Source organism: Rhinatrema bivittatum, chromosome 8 (assembly GCF_901001135.1).
Source record: "Rhinatrema bivittatum chromosome 8, aRhiBiv1.1, whole genome shotgun sequence".
NCBI classification, from domain to species: domain Eukaryota; kingdom Metazoa; phylum Chordata; class Amphibia; order Gymnophiona; family Rhinatrematidae; genus Rhinatrema; species Rhinatrema bivittatum.
In genome coordinates this window covers 186,725,077-186,744,132 of record NC_042622.1, presented here as the reverse complement: position 1 = coordinate 186,744,132, position 19,056 = coordinate 186,725,077, and the positions used below count along the sequence as shown (strand labels likewise).

At 44.3% G+C, this 19,056-nt stretch overlaps 1 protein-coding gene across 2 annotated transcripts in view; it reads right to left on the bottom strand.

Annotated features, from left to right (window-relative positions):
* SPNS2 (sphingolipid transporter 2) overlaps window positions 1–16,124 on the bottom strand; it is a 184,680-nt gene extending 168,556 nt beyond the window's left edge. The window contains exon 1 of one of the 2 annotated variants that reach the window (XM_029612089.1): window positions 15,686–16,124. In XM_029612089.1, the coding sequence (XP_029467949.1) occupies window positions 15,686–15,935 (250 nt within the window). In that variant the 5' untranslated portion in view covers window positions 15,936–16,124. The remainder of the gene's footprint in view (window positions 1–15,685) is intronic. The other variant, XM_029612090.1, reaches the window with a different exon arrangement.
* Between the last annotated feature and the right edge of the window lie 2,932 nt (window positions 16,125–19,056).

The window sequence follows — 19,056 nt, the reverse complement described above, 5'->3', positions numbered from 1 at the left end:
CTTCTCTCCGCCTCCTGCAGAAAGAAGAGGTGCGAAGCCCATGAGAGCCTTTCCGCACGGGTACCTTGCACTAGGGCTGCGCACATAAAATATTTTTTTGGGGGGGGGGGGTTTCATTTCAAGGGGTGGGTGGAGGAGTTATTCTTGTTTCAGTTTGTCTAATGTTTATTGCAGTTTGGATCGGTTGCCAAACCAAAATAAAAGATTAAATAACAAAAAAAATACCTCTCCAGCTGCAAAAAAAAAAAAAGCGAGGGCCTTTCTGGGCGCCTCCCACTCCGCAGGAAAGCCAGGGCCTCTCTGGGCCCTGCTTCTCCCCTCACTCCCTTTGCTTTGCGCTTTGAATTTATGCCTCTTATTAATTTTATAATTAAAAATAAATAAGCAAGCTGGGGGTCAGGCCTCCCCAGCCACCATTTACCCCTTCTGTGGGGGTGTGTAGGGGAGAAAGAGTCAAGGGTGATCCCCCAGTTGCGCCTGTCCCACTGCCTCCAAGCTGGCCATCGCCATGTTGTTTGGCAGCCGTAAAGCGTTGTGGCTGTAAAGCAACGCTGCTGTAAAACAAGCTTTTCGGCCCTCAAGCCTGTTTTATGGCCATAAAACACTAAGGTGTCAGGGCAGCTGGTGGGGGCAGAAGTGACTTTGCCATCACCCCCCCCCCCCCAGAAGGAGTAAGAGGGGGGCGGGGAGGCCATACCTGGCTTATTTGCAGCCACTGGAGCAGGGGCTATGGCGCGGTCCTGGCTAGGCTCCAGCCTTTGGTGGGGAGGAGCAGAGGGGCCCAGGGAAGCCCCAGATTTCTTAAGGCAGTAGCAGGAGGAGGCACCAGAGACACCCCCCCCCCCACCACCACCACCACCACCTTTTTCAATTGTTTTCCTTTTTTTTTTCTTTTAGAGTAACAAAAAAGTCCAAATATTTTCAGATCTTTTCAGATTAAGTCTATTTTCGGTTCGCTCCAAATGGACTTGTCTGTGACAAAAACATCATTCATTTTAAACAAATGCACATCCCTATTGTACATTAGATAATTTTCAAGAGAAACTACCCAGGTAGTTTCCCTTTGAAAATTAGCTATGAAGTACACACTAAAGGTATCTGCATACTTTGTCCAGATACTGAAAATTGCCCCCATAATGATCAGCATTGCAATCTCTCAGAACCTAATGTTCCCTACAAAAGTTGACATCTTTGGGATGATGGGATTAATGCCTGCAAGTTTCCACCCTACGTTTATTTAACCACCTTTTTCTATGCTCCTGTGTGCCCAAATTAGGCTATGTACTTCCTCTGTATAATTACATCAACTGGAGATGGATGGGGGTTTGGCAAAGTTACTATGGTTATTATAACCAGCTGATCACTATGATTCGATATTGTGAAGGAAAATAAAATTGGTGGGTTCAGATGATCTAATTAGACTGTAAGGAAAGGTGCTGAGTCACAAGCTCATTCTGATCACTTGTCAGAAGGTTAGGAAGGAGTATTTTCAACACTTCATGTCATGCGCCTCCTCTGGATTACTACATGGAGATAGCAGTAAGTTAGTCCGAAGAAGGTTGGACTTAACCCAACCAACCACACGACCAGGGCAGATGATTCACAAAATTAGCATTGTAATTCTGATGTATCTATCATAATAGCAGATAGGAAAAGAGGCCACAAGAAACTGAGCAGCATGAACTCAACTGCAACCCAGAGGAGAGAAAACCAATTCTAGGTAAAGCACCGATGCAACAGGTGTGAATGGCGAAATCGGTAAAAGAATTCTATTCCCCAATGCTGAAAAATTCTTTCCATTGGGCATTACACCATTTCATAATTAGATTACTTCTAGTTACTGAGCTAGGAATGAGAGCCCTACAAGTCTACACTGAACTTCCAGATACCCACTTACACAGCTTCATTATCGCCTGCAGAAATTCTGAGCAGCAGCCCAGAGCAAATTACAGAGGGCACCACACAGCTGGCACAGCAGCCTCATTTGCTAGACAAAATTATTGTTTGCTTTACACTTTGCAAGCTGCATTACATAGCAATTTGTGCTGCGCACATGGCTTTCCTATCTTGAAGAGAAGCCATCCCCTTATGATTAAAAATAATAAATTGCCCAAATCAGCTAAAACTAGTCTTTCATCATGGCGAAAGATGGTTTGCTTTCTCTCCGACTACAGGTCACCATACAGTGCATTACTTGATCAACACGTTAAATCCTATTACAATATTCTTTGTAACGGCATTGATTCAGAACACTGGATCTGTGTTTACACAATCTTTTACCGAATGTCAGCAAGGTGCCACACAAACGTTCACCACTTCATTCTATTAGCCATAAACCGTATAGGGGCTGGCATGCAAAGGAGCCAGGCTGGATTGCGGGAGCACGCCTCTGCTTCCCAAGCAATCCAGGACTAGGAATAAATGTGGAGACAGCATTACAACGTCTCAGGGGAGGGATGAGGGAGTCCTAACCATTGCTGAACAGAAATCACCTCCCCTCCCCTCATGGCCAGATTTAGGTTCCACAATAGCCATATTCTGGGAAGGAGCCGCAGCATGTGGCCCTCGGCCAAGAACCATTGCGGCGACGGCTGGGCTGCGATGGAAGGAGGATGTAAAATAGGAAAAAAAACCCCAGCCCTGGCTAATTGCAAAGGTTCATGATGCCACGGCCCAATACAGGCCGGCTCCCATTGAACTGGAAACACAAAAGAAAAATGCAGAGCCCAGCCAACTCCCCTCCCCCCTCCCCTTCACTACAAACTGGATCCCAATATTCTTCTACAAATTAATGCGTTGTAAACCTTCATCCTGCCACCTCTGGGATGGAGAATTTAAATGCAAAATTTCTTGAATCACTTTTTCAGCCAAAGTGCACAAGGCCATGTACAAAAGTCAATATATGCATTAAAAAACCTGACTAAAAACTTAACTATTACAAAAAGATATTCATAAAAAAATATCACAAAACCACAGACAAATTACATAGGATAGAAATATTCTCAATTAGAACCTTCGCCCACTCAGGAAGTAAATCCAGCCAAGCAAAGGCCTGAGACAATCGGGAAAGCTGAAAAACTGAAATAAACTGCTCCCGATCTAGTATTCTAATAGGTTGTATCCTGCCTTGGGTATCATTTCTAATTCAAAAAGACAGCTCATAAACTAAGTAAGTAACGTCTTCCTATCAGAAACTGCAGCCAGCCCCCCTGCAAGTTCTAAAGCTTTTGCAAAGGAAAGGTACGGCCAGGCTAGGCCCACCAGCCTCGGGAGTGACGCCCAACGTGAAGAGCTGTTGCAAGGAGGGTCAGTCTCAGACAGCCTGCATAGTCTTTATGACCCTTTTCAATTAGCAGAAGGAACAATATTTGTACTATAATAAAACCTGCTAGCAAAGGATCAGCAACAGTTAAGTAAACAGTGGCACAGATGACTTAACGCAAAGTTTGTGTAAAAACAAGACTCAAACCCCAGAACAGGGCTGGCCATCTCTGGTCCTCCAGAGCCACAAACAGGCCAGTTCTCAGGATATCTACCATGAATATGCATGAGATCGATTTGCATACAATGGCTCTATCTCATGCATATTAATTGTGGATATCCTGAAATGAGGACGGGAGTTGCCTACCCCTGCCAACCTCCCATATAAAGCAACAAGAAGCAGCCCAATGGCCCTAACCACAGCTGCGACCTGGGTGGCTGATCAGGAGCCCACAGGGCGGCTTTCAAAAAGTGAGAAGGGGGCAAAACGATTACTCAAATAATGGCATAATCGGAGGTGTAGCAAGCAGTAAAGTGACCTGCCTGAGAGTGAAGGGCGGAAGGAGGATTTAAATCCTGCAGTACCAAACTCTCAGCCCAGCTCTAACCAGCAGACCACACCCCCTCCCACAAGATCGAAACTGAGGAAATGCCACTTTCACCTCATCTGATCTCTTGATAAGAGGGTTTGTGAGCTGTTATGCAGTTACTATGGCAAACATGCACCCTGTGCTTATCCTAATTGCTGGCAATAACAGACACAACCTCTTAGCAGAAGGCGTGACACTTCCAGGGCCGGGATAACCAGGAAACGTGTCTTTTGATTGCAGAGCTAAGTTTTAATCTGAGCAGACCAGCAGGAGGCTGTCACTCCTGTGCAACGGAGCCAGCACTGACATTTTGTTGTTGTTAAACGCTATTTACGAACAGGAGAGCTTCAAGGTGGTAAACTAAAAAAGTCAGCCAAGGTGCAACACTCCTGGACAGATGTTTAGCACTGAAATGGAGCACTAGGACCCCTTACAATAGACAACAAAACTTTTATAAGCCAACAGCCTTCTCTCTAATTTCGGGCTACCTTCCATTCAGCTGGATCCTCCAGTGCTTGCAGTTTCTGAGCGAGCATCTCTGAGGGCACAGAGCCCACTGAAGAGAGCAGGCACTGAAGGGGGTAGGCAGACCTCCAAGCTGGGAACCAGCCCGGGTGTGGGACCAGTTCAGAGTCAGGCTTTAACCAGGTAGATTTCAGCTCAGTTTGAGTCTGACAAGATTCCTCCTCTCTCCCATCCCCCGCTCCCCAATCCACTGAGGGAATCCATCTGAGGGGTTTTTTTTACCCCATCCAATCTTGAGAAAAATCTGATGCACATTGGAAAAAATCAGTAAGGGACCTATGACGGCTCTGAAGCAGATCTTAGGGTTTGTAGAACTCCACTGCAGCTTTCTAGATGATCCCAAATGCACTTTTAAAGAACATTTAAATTTAAAAATAAATAATAAACCAATATTATTTTGACAGGTTCTTCAAATTAAGGATGAAATATTTTATTTTGGTTTTTTTAAAAGAGATTCACACACTCCCAACTAACAGTTATCAACAAGCTATGTAACCCTAATAAAAGAAAAAAAATAAAGTTGGCCATAGAGGCAAAAACTCATAATAAAAACTTTTAAAAATATATCCAAAGCAAGAAACCTGTGAGGTGGTTGGTTGGACCATTAGATGACCGAGGGGTTAAAGGGTCTCTTAGGGAAGATAAAGCCATTGCAGAAAGACTAAATGAATTCTTTGCTTCCGTGTTTACTAATGAGGATGTTGGGGAGATACCAGTTCCGGAGATGGTTTTCAGGGGTGACGAGTCAGACGAACTGAACGAAATCACTGTGAACCTGGAAGATGTAGTGGGCCAGATTGACAAACTAAAGAGTAGCAAATCACCTGGACCGGATGGTATGCATCCTAGGGTACTGAAGGAACTCCAAAATTAAATTTCTGATCTATTAGTTAAAATTTGTAACCTATCATTAAAATCATCCATTGTACCTGAAGACTGGAGGGTGGCCAATGTAACCCCAATATTTAAAAAAGGCTCCAGGGGCGATCTGGGTAACTATAGACCAGTGAGCCTGACTTCAGTACCGGGAAAAATAGTGGAAACTATTCTCAAGATCAAAATCATAGAGCATATAGAAAGACATGATTTAAGGGAACACAGTCAACATGGATTTACCCAAAGGAAGTCTTGCCTAACAAATCTGCTTCATTTTTTTGAAGGGGTTAATAAACATGTGGATAAAGGTGAACCGGTAGATGTAGTGTATTTGGATTTTCAGAAGGCGTTTGACAAAGCCCTCATGAGAGGCTTCTACTAAAACTAAAAAGTCATGGGATAGGAGGCGATGTCCTTTCGTGGATTACAAACTGGTTAAAAGACAGGAAACAGAGAGTAGGATTAAATGGTCAATTTTCTCAGTGGAAAAGGGTAAACAGTGGAGTGCCTCAGTGATCTGTACTTGGACCGGTGCTTTTCAATATATATATAAATGATCTGGAAAGGAATATGACGAGTGAGGTTATCAAATTTGCGGATGATACAAAATTATTCAGAATAGTTAAATCACAAGCAGATTGTGATACATTATAGGAGGACCTTGCAAGACTGGAAGATTGGGCATCCAAATGGAAGATGAAATTTAATGTGGACAAGTGCAAGGTGTTGCATATAGGGAAAAATAACCCTTGCTGTATTTACATGATGTTAGGTTCCATATTAGGAGCTACCACCCAGGAAAAAGATCTAGGCATCATAGTGGATAATACTTTAAAATCATCGGCTCAGTGTGCTGCAGCAGTCAAAAAAGCAAACAGAATGTTAAGAATTATTAGGAAGGGAATGGTTAATAGAACGGAAAATGTCATAATGCCTCTATATCGCTCCATGGTGAGACTGCACCTTGAATACTGTGTACAATTCTGGTCGCCGCATCTCAAAAAAGATATAGTTGCGATGGAGAGGGTACAGATGAGGGCAACCAAAATGATAAAAGGGATGGAACAGCTCCCCTAAGAGGAAAGGCTGAAGAGGTTAGGGCTGTTCAGCTTGGAGAAGAGACGGCTGAGGGGGGATATGATAGAGGTCTTTAAGATCATGAGAGGTCTTGAACGAGTAGATGTGACTCGGTTATTTACACTTTCGAATAATAGAAGGACTAGGGGGCATTCCATGAAGTTAGCAAGTAGCACATTTAAGACTAATCGGAGAAAATTCTTTTTCACTCAATGCACAATAAAGCTCTGGAATTTGTTGCCAGAGGATGTGGTTAGTGCAGTTAGTGTAGCTGGGTTCAAAAAAGGTTTGGATAAGTTCTTGGAGGAGAAGTCCATTAATGGCTATTAATCAAGTTTACCTAGGGAATAGCCTCTGCTATTAATTGCATCAGTAGCAAGGGATCTTATTAGTGTTTGGTTAATTGCCAGGTTCTTGTGGCCTGGTTTGGCCTCTGTTGGAAACAGGATGCTGGGCTTGATGAACCCTTGTTCTTACCCAGCATGGCAATTTCTTATGTTCTTATGTTCTACTTTCAGAAAGAAGTAACGTCAGCTTATGAGATCATTGTCAGGCCGATGATCAGGGGAGAACTGGGTCTCTGGCTTCCCCGCAGAGACCCAGTTCTCCCCTGATCTAACTCCCCTTACAGCTGATCAAAGACTTGAAGTTATTTACCCTACTGTGAATCTGATTACCACTGTTGGTTTATTTTAGTTGCAATGGCTGGGACCCAGCCTCCGGGTCGGGTTGTGGCATCGGGCCTTGGTCTAGATGAGGTTCTGACCTCGAGACCCAGCCTCCGGACCGGGCCATGGCAGCGGGCCTGGGCTCCAGCTGAGACTCAGGTGTCGGGCCTAGGACTAGACTGAGGCCATGGCGGTAGATCCCCACTGGACCGGGGGGCTCCTGGTCCCAGCATTTTTCCAGGAGTGTGGGAGGGAGGGATCATTTTAGTTTTTTTAGGTGGTTTGGTGGTGGTTTAATTGCTTGACACATATTTTTTTTTTACACAAATGAGATGAATCAAGCAATCCACGAACCAAGATTTCTGTGGGGAAAAAACCTCTCAAAAACGAGCACGAATTTTTTTCCCTGCACATCTCTGGCTGATTTAAATTGTTATCAGCCCTGAAATCATTTTTGGTAAAAGACAGAAAACCAAATGACTATAAACAGACAGATTTTGGGGATTCAGCACAAGTTGAAGGAAGAACAAGTTTCAATGGTTTGAATTGAGATGTAATGGTGGCTTCAAGAATTAAAAAAAAAATTGTTGAAGTCTTTGTTTTACTTGCATAAGAAAATATAAAACAGTTAAGACACATTGACTTTGGCCAATGATTATATGTAAGGCAATTGAAAGCCGGCAAGCTGGGAGTGCCTACAATGATGATCATACTTCTAAGCATAAGCTTTAAGTCATTATGATTATTATGATCAATAGAGGAGTCTGGTATATTGGTTATATTATGCTGTACCATGCTCTGAACGCCTTTCAAGGTAAAGCACGTGTAACAAATGCATGTTATTATGAATCCCTAATGAATATGCATGGCATTGATTTGCATACAACTGACAGTGGGCTAGCATCAAAGAGCAAACAGAGAGGCTTGCTGGGTGCGTATGCAAGGGACCTGCCTTCAAGCCATCAATGAAATGATCATAAACAGGTTTTCCTACTGTTGGCTGATGTAATGATAACGTTTTCTGGCAGGGTATCTCCATTTAAACACGCAGAATGCACAAGCCAACATATCTGAATCTTCTGGACTTTGTGGTATTCTTTTCTACTTACAGTTCCGTATTGATAGTTTTTTATTTACTTATTTTTATTTATTTAACATCATTTCTTAATTGCTTTACAGATAAAAATCACCCACAGCGATGTACAATAAAACAAATAAAAAAACAAACAAACAATCATTACACAAACAGCAGCCCACAAACACTTTCTTCACCCATATCCTATTTAAGCAAATACTAAACTCGTACACTGCTACCAGATGACATGAACCAAGTTTTTAGCAATTTACGACATTTCAACAGCTCATGCTCAGCTCTCAAAAAAGATGGTAACCCATTCCATAAGCTTGGCATAACAACAGAGAATGACCTGTTGAATCATCGCAGATGAGGAAACACCTCAGGAGGAGGCAGTTGTAAAAGCTTTTTTTCCTGTTGATCTGAGATTTCTCTTGGCCTCATGCCATTTCAGAGTACCCTTCAGTTGAGGAGGGCATTATTTCCTTTAAGCGCTCAATAAGCCAAAACAAGATCTTAAAAGCTACACCGATCCTCTATCGGCAATCAATGCAGTTGCAACAACAAGGAATTGGCGGACGTTCTATGGGATTTTTAATTGAGGTTCCTTAGGGATATCATCAGAGTATGCAGAAAGTCAGGGGGGGGGGGGTCGGGAGGGGCTCAGCACACTGTTACTGCACGAATTTTAGGAATTATTTTCACCCTTTTCATTTGCAGCCGTCTAACCCAGTTACCGGCACTGTTTCCTGCTCCCCAGGCTCCCAGTGGGCTGCTTAAGCGCATTAGGCCTGCTCTAGACAGCACTGAAAAACTGGCAAGAAAATGTGCAGAGATCTGAGACAAGAGCCATGACTTGGCAGGTGAAACCACAGATATAACAGGTGTGCTCCCATTTAAAGAAGGAGTTGATCGAGTGTAGGCCTTGTGTGGTCATTCCTGCACATCCATTGGTATCGGTAGCAAGAGGAGTGTGCATTGCAGGCAGTATAGCGCAAGGCTAATTGCAGCCATCAGCAAAATATCAGGTCACGTGGGAAGGTCAATGCTGTGAACTCTTTTAAACTCATAATGAAATCCGGAAATTATTCTGAATGTTGGAACTCCTGCGTGGCCATATGAAGTATTTTAGCCTGGGGTGGTCAAGCTGAAATAATAGGGGCAGCACCAAAATTACCACGCATAGGTAGAGCCATTCCTTTTCAGTATTTATTTTATGCTTCCTGGGAATCTCAGTGTTTTAACAAAAAAAAAACAATCAGTGGAAAAATGACTGTGTTAAAATAAAAAGAGGAGAAAAATCAGTGGAAAAGTCATTTCATTGAAATTCCCAGAAAATAAATAAAATAAAAACTGAAAATGAAGGTCTCTACTTTCAGGGCATATTAAAAAACCTGGACTATGGAACTATTCATCATTTGTGCTTAATATTAAATACTGTATCTTCTCTTAGGGGAGGTGAATCTAAGCTTCCCCATCTGAGAGGAAGTGGAGGGGTCCAGTACTCCCACTGTGGTTTGCATGAATTCAAGATTAAACCACAGTTATGCTCTGGTGGACTACTGCGTTAGCCAGGAAGGATTTGAGCTATCAGACTAGCAAGATCTTCATCTTACCCATCTAAGGTAAATATCTAGTTGAGCTGTTTTGGATTTTCTGCGAGAACCTGAAGTTTCTCTGTTGATACCAGAGATTATCAGCCTGGGTTCCATCGTCCATGAGCTTACCCCCCCCCCCATAGGCTTCAGAGCTGCCAGCCCCCACCTCTGACAATGTGTGGGTTCTCCAGGAGCTTGAGCCATGCGGTGCCCAAACTCCTGCAATGTTCTTAGGAGACTGCGAGAACAGAGTGGGAGTTCTGGCACAGCGCATCTCAGCTCATCAAGAACCTTGCACTGTCAAAAGGGAACAGCCTCGCCGCGGCACCGGCAGTACACATTGGGAGAGGGGGAGGGGTGGGGGAAGGAGCAGGCTGTGGAGGCTGGCTGGTGGATGATTAAGGTTAGGGGGACTCCCCTTCCTGGAGGTTCCCCAGTGCCCTCCCAAGTTTCTTAACCCAAAAAAGGTTGACAATGACTGCTCTACGCTGTAGAGATCGCAGTGTGCTGGATTCATGCCATTTGTGAGCATGGAGGTGAAGCCAGGCATGCTGGTGATATCTAAAGGACAGAGATGACTTGGCCAATCAGATCTGTGGATGCAGATGTTTCTGACCAAGACCACCATGCCACTCTTGTTAATAAGATAAATCCGTGCCATGCTCGACACATTTAATATTAATCAGCTATTACTAGGTGCCAATGTGAATATGAAATGCTTGGGGAGTGGGCAGGTGGCCCCCTGCTTTATGACTTCTTGGATCTACAAGCTCAGTCTTCTAGTTCAGCACTTTTATTTATTTTTTTTTATATATTTTACCCACCTTACCAAGAAATGCCCAGAACAGGTTACAATGCAACATTCATAATAGAAACACATACAAGCAATACTAGCACATCAATCCTCCTCCGGTAATACCATCTGCCTCACCCCCTCATTTCTAGCTTTCTACATGTCCTCCACTCCAGGAAACAAGTATGTTTTTACACTATGATGAAATTATCCTAAATCAGTTACTTGATACAACCTTGCTGGCAATTTTATTTTTCCAAAGCTGTGGTATCATACAAGAAAAAAAATGCAAGCACAGGTACTAGTACGGCCGATCAAAAACACAGATATAACCTCCAGAGAACCAGCCAGCTGGGAGCACAAGGAGTAAGACTCAGAAGGTATGCAAATAAACAGGACCCATCTCATTTTGGACTTTGAATGCCAAAACCAATACTTAAAAAAAGTAAAAAAAAAAAAGACTGGCTAAACAGGCAACCATTATAGTTTCTGGAAACATGCTCCCCAAATCCAGCTTTTCCCATTCTGTCTGAACCTTCTCAGTAAGAATGCATTATCCAGGTCAGATTCTACTTTCCCATAGCATGAGATCAAACTATCACCCACCTATGATTTGATGACATAATCAAATAGATCAAGCTTCACAAGCCACTTGCTCTGACTAGTAAGAAAGCAGAAATAAAAGTGATGCCAATCAGATAACTAGGCAGATATGACCAGGATGCCTCAGAGAAGGGATGGGCTGGGATCTCTTTACACTAAGTGTCTTTTGGCAGTGTGGCTTCACTTCAAGTACCGTACATTCAGCTTGGGATTCATCAAAAGACTAGAACATCAAAAGAAAAGTCACTAATAATATATTCCATATTTGACAGACCTCATTGGCGATCAAAATGTTTCGACTACTGGTCTCAGTCAAGCAAACCAGATTCTCAAAAATGATAAATGCAAAATGTCACAAGAGGAACAATCTTCAGAACGCTAATGATGTGCCCACTGAATAAACGTATGAAATTGGTTATAGAAGAGTCATTTGCATTACTGAATAGCTATTTTTTTCTTTCACTAACCTCTTTCTTCAGGACACATATTAGTTTAATGTAATTAACTTTCGGTGCTGCATTATTAGGCTTCAGTTTATATATACATGTACATGCACATACAAATAATTAAACCCCACCAAAATACCTATACCATGAGTGTAATATAAGCCTATGAAAATCTTTGCTTGGATTGTTATATTCTATCACCTGTGTATGTCCCTTAGGCTCTCCATTATTTATCGGCATGTGAGGTGCTGTTGTGATGTTATGTGCTTGCATGCAGATAGAAAGTGTGCAGTGTGCGAGAAGACTGAATGAGTGAGACAGGCAGGCAGTGAGCAGCTCTGATCAAATTAGGAGACTTAGCATAGGGTACGAAAGATGGTATGAATGTTGCGTAGACACATGGAAGATGTCAAGTTATGGTTGGCTAAAGCAGTTTTTAAATAGTAAGCACCATGATCCTATAGGCACTTGCCTTTTAAAAGTGAATTTTGCATGGAAAAATATAACCAGTCCTTAAAAATGGGGAGAAGGTTGTTAAAAGTTTATTTGGGAGTTATTTAATAGAAAGAAGAGGATTTCTTAATCAAGACTTCCTATCCCCCTAGTATCCCCATCTGCAAGTGTAAAACGTTTTTAATGCATCAAAATGACTTTGGTAGGAAGTGACGGGTGCTGCCGCCATGCTCCAGCCTAGATTATGGCAGCACTAACATTCAGATCTGAGGATACCTGGAGGCAAGTAAAAGGTGTGTACATATTTTGATGAATAGATGTTTGAAAGCAAAAAAAAAAAATTGTCTTTTGTGGCTCATCTGTTTTTTCAAGCTGTGAAAAATATCTTTCATTGTTCTCTGCATATCACAAACATTTGCTTGTATAGCAGTTTCTGTTCAGGCTTTTTTTTTTTTTTTCCCTTCTAATATCTACCTTCCAGATGCCAAAAATAATAATTTGGGCAAATTGAGCCCACCATGTCTGGGACTGTTTTTCTACTGAATCAGCACCAGAAACTGTCCCTGGGCAGGCAATTGTCCAGACTTTCTGTACACAAATAGAATCATTGAATTATCAATTAGAGGATTTATTTTTTTTTCCCTCTAGCTGGTGAGACAAAAGTCTATGCTTCCCCCAGTGGACAAAAATATTCTTAAAGCAATCGGTGTGCGTTGTTACATATCTACCGTAATACAACATTAATTTAGACTATTTCAGCACCATGCGTGACACAGTGTCTCCATGAGGCAAACTCCATTTTTATCATAAACTCTAAACTGAAATAAAATTCTCATAATAATTAAAAAAAAGAAGCTTTTAGATAAAATGAACATCCCCAACTCAGAATATTGTTTTTTGTTTGTTTTTTTAAGTGGGCTAACATTATTAGGATTATCTTTTCTAGTCCCTTGCTACCAAGCTCCCAGTGTTTCATGTTTTTGGAAGTTGTTTGGGCTGTGTCCACCAGTACGGGCCTCGGTTACTCAGGGGCACCATTGGGCCAGTCCTGATTGGAATCCCCTCAGTATAACACTGACCTATTCAAAGCAAAGCACAGCTGTGGATTCAAAGAGCTGAATAGTGGATTCAGGCTGGTTTTTTTTAAAGCAGTGATCATAATAAAATGAGCATGAATTATTCTTTAAAAAAAAAAAAAAAGAAGGATCAGATATTAATAAATAAAATATAGCTCAGCAGAAATGAAAGAAGGATCTAGGAGCAAGGCCAACAGAGGTAGCAGGAGAATCAGGAAATAAGTAAATGGATATTTTGAACCATCTAATCAGGGGGTGGCCAACTCTGGTCCTCTAGAGCCACAGACAGGCCAGATTTCCATGCATTGCCACCATTGGTATGCAAATCTATATCATTCATATTCATTATGGAAACCTGGCCCGTCTGTGGCTCTGGAGGACCAGAGTTGGCTGCCCCTTATCTAATTGGTATCATTGCTTGGAAAGTTCACAGTGTATGCAGAACCAATGCGCAAAGTTTATTTAGTCTTTAAGAACAAGTGATCTGTAATTTAGATTCTATGGATCTGTAGATACAGCGACAAGCTACTAATTTATCAAGGGGCTGTGGCCAGCTCCGCTCCACTCCTCATTGTTCATAAAATAATTTAGTCAGGGGTTCCTGGGAGCCCCCAAGATCCCTTTCCGGCGTAGCTATAATTATAGTTACTATCTGGCTCCTGACCACAAATAGTTGTTTATCCACTGGTGACATTAACTCGAGAGCAGTGGGATGAGGAGAAACAATAATTAAATTAACCTAATAACATAGTTAATGATGCAGATTAAGACCAAAATGGAGAGTGCATTAGCAATAAGTGAGATAAAAGATTTTATCTCCGGTCATTCTATGTGATATTTCTTTTATTCATCAGGGTTTTAAGAAACTTGCCTATTGCTTTTCTGCCAGGCTAGCATTTAGTAAATAAATATATTTTTTTTTCCATGAAATATGTATACGTGCCATAATACCTAATAAAAATGTATCCAAATGCTTCTTTGAAAGAAAGGACGGATTATAATGTACTCAGGGTTACCAACTCCCTCCAGGTCCATGGAACACGTAGATCCTATCCCGGTTTTGCCCATGGCTTGCATGGAGTTATTATAATTCTAAGAGGCATGGATGAGACGATCAGAATTACAATTTCATGCATGCTCAGCCTGCTTGACAGAGCTGGGGTGAATGGGCAACTTTTAAATGTACTTTATCTACAATAAAACCACTGACCCTTCAAGCCCTTACTGCCTAGATGTAAAACGGGGGGATCCTTTATAGCTTTCCTTAGTATTAATAATAATCCCTGTTCGCTCATTCAGCAGAAAATGCTCTTCCCGTGGCCACCGGTTTGCACCAAAGCGACAAACGAGGATTCTGCCAGCTCCACGCACAGGGAGCGTCCCTGGCCGGAGAGGAAGATTTTAAGAAAGGAAAGCAGCAGGCAACCTGGCTTAGCAGCACCGGCATCTCATTCTTTCTTTTGGCTTATATTTTCCTCCTAAGGAGACGCTAAGGGAAGGAACTGCCGTGCCCCTGGACTTCTCGTCGCCCTGCTGCCATCTGCCAATAGTTTCCGCAGCAAAGGAAGCCTTCCCGCTGAGGACTGCGGGCTCATGACATGCGTCTAATGGGGAAACCCCCCCGATAAAACGAATAATTTCCCTTAAAAAAAAAAAGTGCACCTGCAGCCAATGTTCACTTAAGCCTCAAATCTCATTTCACCTGCGGCTCTATGCGATCTCTGCCATTCTTCCCCCACCTCTCTCAGGACGGGAAGGGCACCCGCAGAGCCGATCCAAGTTAGGAGAAGCCTCCTGTGACTGCTCGCTGGAAAGCAGTCAAAGCTAAGGTGAACTGAAGCTGTTTTGATGCTGTATTTGAAATCCCCTTATTTATTGACTCTCCCTGTTCTGTGTGTAAACATATTCATTTTACATTTACACAGAGGAATTAAGTAGTTCTTGTTATAGACACATATAAGCTAAGTACTTTATTTTGGACATATATATAGGAATTACTTTTTTCATTCTTTAGCTCTGTGCCTGCCATGTGCAGCAGATTGCATCTCAGCATCCCAGGATCACACCCTGCCTTCTTCCTACAGACCCCGCTTCCTTACAGTAGACATGTAGAGAGATAAAGAAAGCCATTCTCTCTCGCTCTCTAAGGACGTTTGGAAATCTTGCCTTTCCTAGCTCGATGTGCCTGCATGGGGCGTTTCACTCCCCCCTCCATCCTTCGGTTTCTTACAAGCCAACCTGGCAACGCTTCCTTCTGTAGGCTTTCCACCCTCTCCATCCCCACTCCCTACCCAGAGCCGCAGAACAGCAGGATGGCAGTGGAGGCAATGGGAGGTGGAGAGGAGAAAGCGATGCCAGAGGAATATAGAGCGAGGGATGGGAAGGCAAAGAGAGAGAGAGAGAAAGGGATAATGAGATGGAAGAAGGGAGGGAAAGAAACAGAGAGTGAGTGAGAGGCGGGGGGGGGGGGAGTAAATGGGTGAATACATAGAGAAGGGTGGGGAGGGATGCAGGAATGGAGGGATGAAGGGACAGAGGAGTGGAGAGAAGGCAGGATGGAGACAAAGGGATGGAAGAAGCGAGGGAGCTGAAGGAGGAGAGAAAGGCAGGGAGAGGCTGCGGCTGGCCCCCCGGGCTCTCTTACCTGCCACCGTGTACCTGTCCAGGTAGTTGAGCACGTTGCCCATGCTGAGGATGGTGGCCGCGGCCACCCCGGCCCGCCCCAGCTTGCGGGGCTTGTTGGGGGCCGGGGGAGGCTCCCGCTCCGGAGCCTTGCCGGCCAGCGCCCCCGCCGGGCTCATCCTGGCCGAGAGGGTGAGCAGCCGGTCCTCGCCCGTGCAGCCGCCGCCGCCGCCGCTGCCCGAGCCCGAGCCCTCGCTCTCCAGGCACATCATGGGCCGCCGCTGCCCGAGGGGAGCCCCCCAGGTGCCGGGGCTCCGCTCCGCTCCCTCCAGCCGCTCTCAGCGCCCGCGGCAGCCTCCTGCCTGAGCCCCACCGCCGCCTGCCAGTGCCGGCTGCATGCTGCGGGCTCCCGGGGCTGCTGACACTGACAGCTCTCCGCCCCTCCTCCTCCCGGGGAAGGGAAGGCGCCGAGCGGAGGGGGGAGGAGCGCAGGCGCTCACTGCGCCGGCCCCTGCAAGCTCCTCCCGGTCCCGCTCGCAGGTTCGTTCCCAGGCTTTCCGCGAGCGATGCGGCAGCCCGAGGAGCCTCGGCTCGCCAGACCCAGTCCTGCAGTGTGCGGAGGGGAGGGGAGGGTCGGGATTGTGCATTGTGCAGTGGAGCATTACGATTTGTTGGGGGGGGGGGGGGGGGGGGGGGGGGGGGGGGAGAAGGGGGATCCCTAGGCACAAAGGACATTTGAGCCCTCCCCCCTTCCCCCCCCCCCCCCAATACGCTATTAGACAAATGTGTTGAAATGCAGAAATACACAAACTGCATTTAATCAGATACAGCAGGGCCCAGGGCAGACACCAAAGGGGTGGGCACAGCCAGCACCAGATGCCCTGAACCTGGGCTTCCTCAGGTACATCACACAGTTTTATCAAGGGGTTACTGATGCTGAGCTCCCAGGTGATTGCCCTGCTTACTATTCCTCTACCCGAAAAAAAAAAAAACACCACCCTGAATTTAATACCCCCCAACCCCCTTGAATTGACTGAGCTCATACATAGCCCTTTACTAAAAAAAAATAAAAAAAAGTTCCTATCCTATTGCTTGTGGAAAAACAAAAGGATAGGAGAAACAATAATTACTGAATAAGGCCCCCTCTCCCACCCCAAAAGGCTGTCAGCAGATCTACAGGGCAGTGCTGAAGAGGTGGATAATCAAAGGATCTGACCAGGTCATTTTTTCAGTAACCTGGACAAAACAATGCATTTGAATACTTCATCTGGCTCCATGGCTACATTTTCTGCTCTTTGCTAGAGAAATAGAGGTGGCGATGGAGGCATTCCAGGGGTGCAGCTCAGGTTTAGCTTGAAGAGCACAGAAAATCTGCACATGCCTGCCTAAAGGTAGCCAAGTGACTTTAACCAGGTATATCCAGTGGAGCATTAATCCACCTATGTTTCACAGAACATCTGGGTAAAGTTATAAGGATGTACATTTTTTTGAAAGGAATGTGCAATCCGAACCGAAAAATGGACATATTCGGTTTGGTTCATTTCAAACAAAATTAATCCCTAATTGGTCTGAAAAACATGAAAACTTTTGTTGTTTTTTTTGTTTTCTGCAAACAATGAAGTTGATGCAAAAAGCTGAGCCCTAAAACCGTGTGCTGAAATTCAGCTTGGCTTCCTAATACACAGACTCATTATTTTAAGCTCCTGATACACGGGTCGATACAGTACAGTGCGCTCCAACGGAGCGCACTGTATTGTAAACCCGCCATTGGATGCGCATTTTTGATGCACTAGTGTTACCCCTTATTCAGTAAGGGGCCGAAAATGCGCGTCCAATCCCCCGAACCTAATAGTGCCCGCAACATGCAAATGCATGTTGATGGCCCTTTAAGGTATTCCCACGCGATTCAGAAAACAAAATGTGCAGCCAAGCCGCACATTTTGCTTTCAGAAATTAGCGCCTACCCAAAGGTAAACGCTAATTTCTTCAGGCACTGGGAAAGTGCACAGAAAAGCAGTAAAAACTGCTTTTCTGTGCACCCTCCGACTTAATATCATGGCGATATTAAGTTGGAGGTCCTGAAAGTTTCCAAAAGTAAAAAAAAAAAAAAAATTGAAGTCGGCCCGCGGCTGTCGGGTTGGAAACCAGACGCTCAATTTTGCCGGCGTCTGGTTTCCGAGCCCGTGGCTGTCAGCGGGCTCGAGAACCGACGCCGGCAAAATTGAGCGTCGGCTGTCAAACCCGCTGACAGCCGCCGCTCCGGTCCAAAAACAGGTCCTTTTGCCTGTTTTTACCACCGGGCCTCATTTGAATAGAGAAATTATGCGCACAGGAGAGTGGCCTGTGTGCGTGCTGGAAGAGCGGGCATTTGCCCGCTCTCCCGCGGACTTTACTGTATTGGCCCGACAGTAAGCTAATGATATGCGCGTGCATCGGGAGTTACAAAAATGCACACAAACCAGAAAATGTGTGCACAGAAAAGGCTTAGCACACAGAAAAACAAGTTTATGCACAGAAAACATGGTTTATGTGCACAAATCATGTTTTCCACAAATAAAGCAGATCACAATTTTTGTGTGCATAAATCATATTTTATGCATGGACAACATGCTTTTTGTGCACACAGCATGCTTTCTATGCATAAAATCCCAAGGTCCTTGCACAGAACTCCAGCTTCCACCACAGACTAACATCAGTCCTGGAAAATGTACTCCAGTTCAGACTAGGACTTGTTCCCTGCTCTAAGCAAACAGGAGATAAGCCAGTGCACCTCGCTGCATTAGGGAGTAGTACCTAATGCCATCATTAGTGTGGGATTTCCATGTGAGGGCAGTAACTTAAATGCACTAAGTTTGGTGTACATTTTGTGCTCATAAATCCTTGCTGCATTGGCAGTAAAGTCTGCTCATAAAAAACATGGTCACAACCGAGAATTAAACTGTACGTTGTGCCTAGTGCACCTTTTTGCATCGGCCCCAGTGTGCGCTATTTGCAGAGAAATAAAAAAAAAAAAACCACAAGCCCCCCACACCATCCACCATCCCTTTACTCCTCTTTAAAAATGACACTGTACTCAAAGCCGACCTGTTCCATGCTGTGCTATGGCCGTAAAACAAGTTTTAATCAAACCAAAATAAACATTAAATGAACTGGATCCAGAATAAGAACCAACATGAAAATCTTCCCTCTGCACATCCTTAAGAGTTATCCAAGTAACTTTACCTGGATAACCTTCCAGTTCACCGATTCACTGACAGGCCGATGCAATAAGACACACGTTAAAACCGGCGCTCATACTGAGCACCCATTTTCCTATCGCACGCACAGCCACGTTTTCCGGGCACCCGTTGCAATATTTAAATGAGCTTCTGCATTAAAAAGGACGCGCTAGGG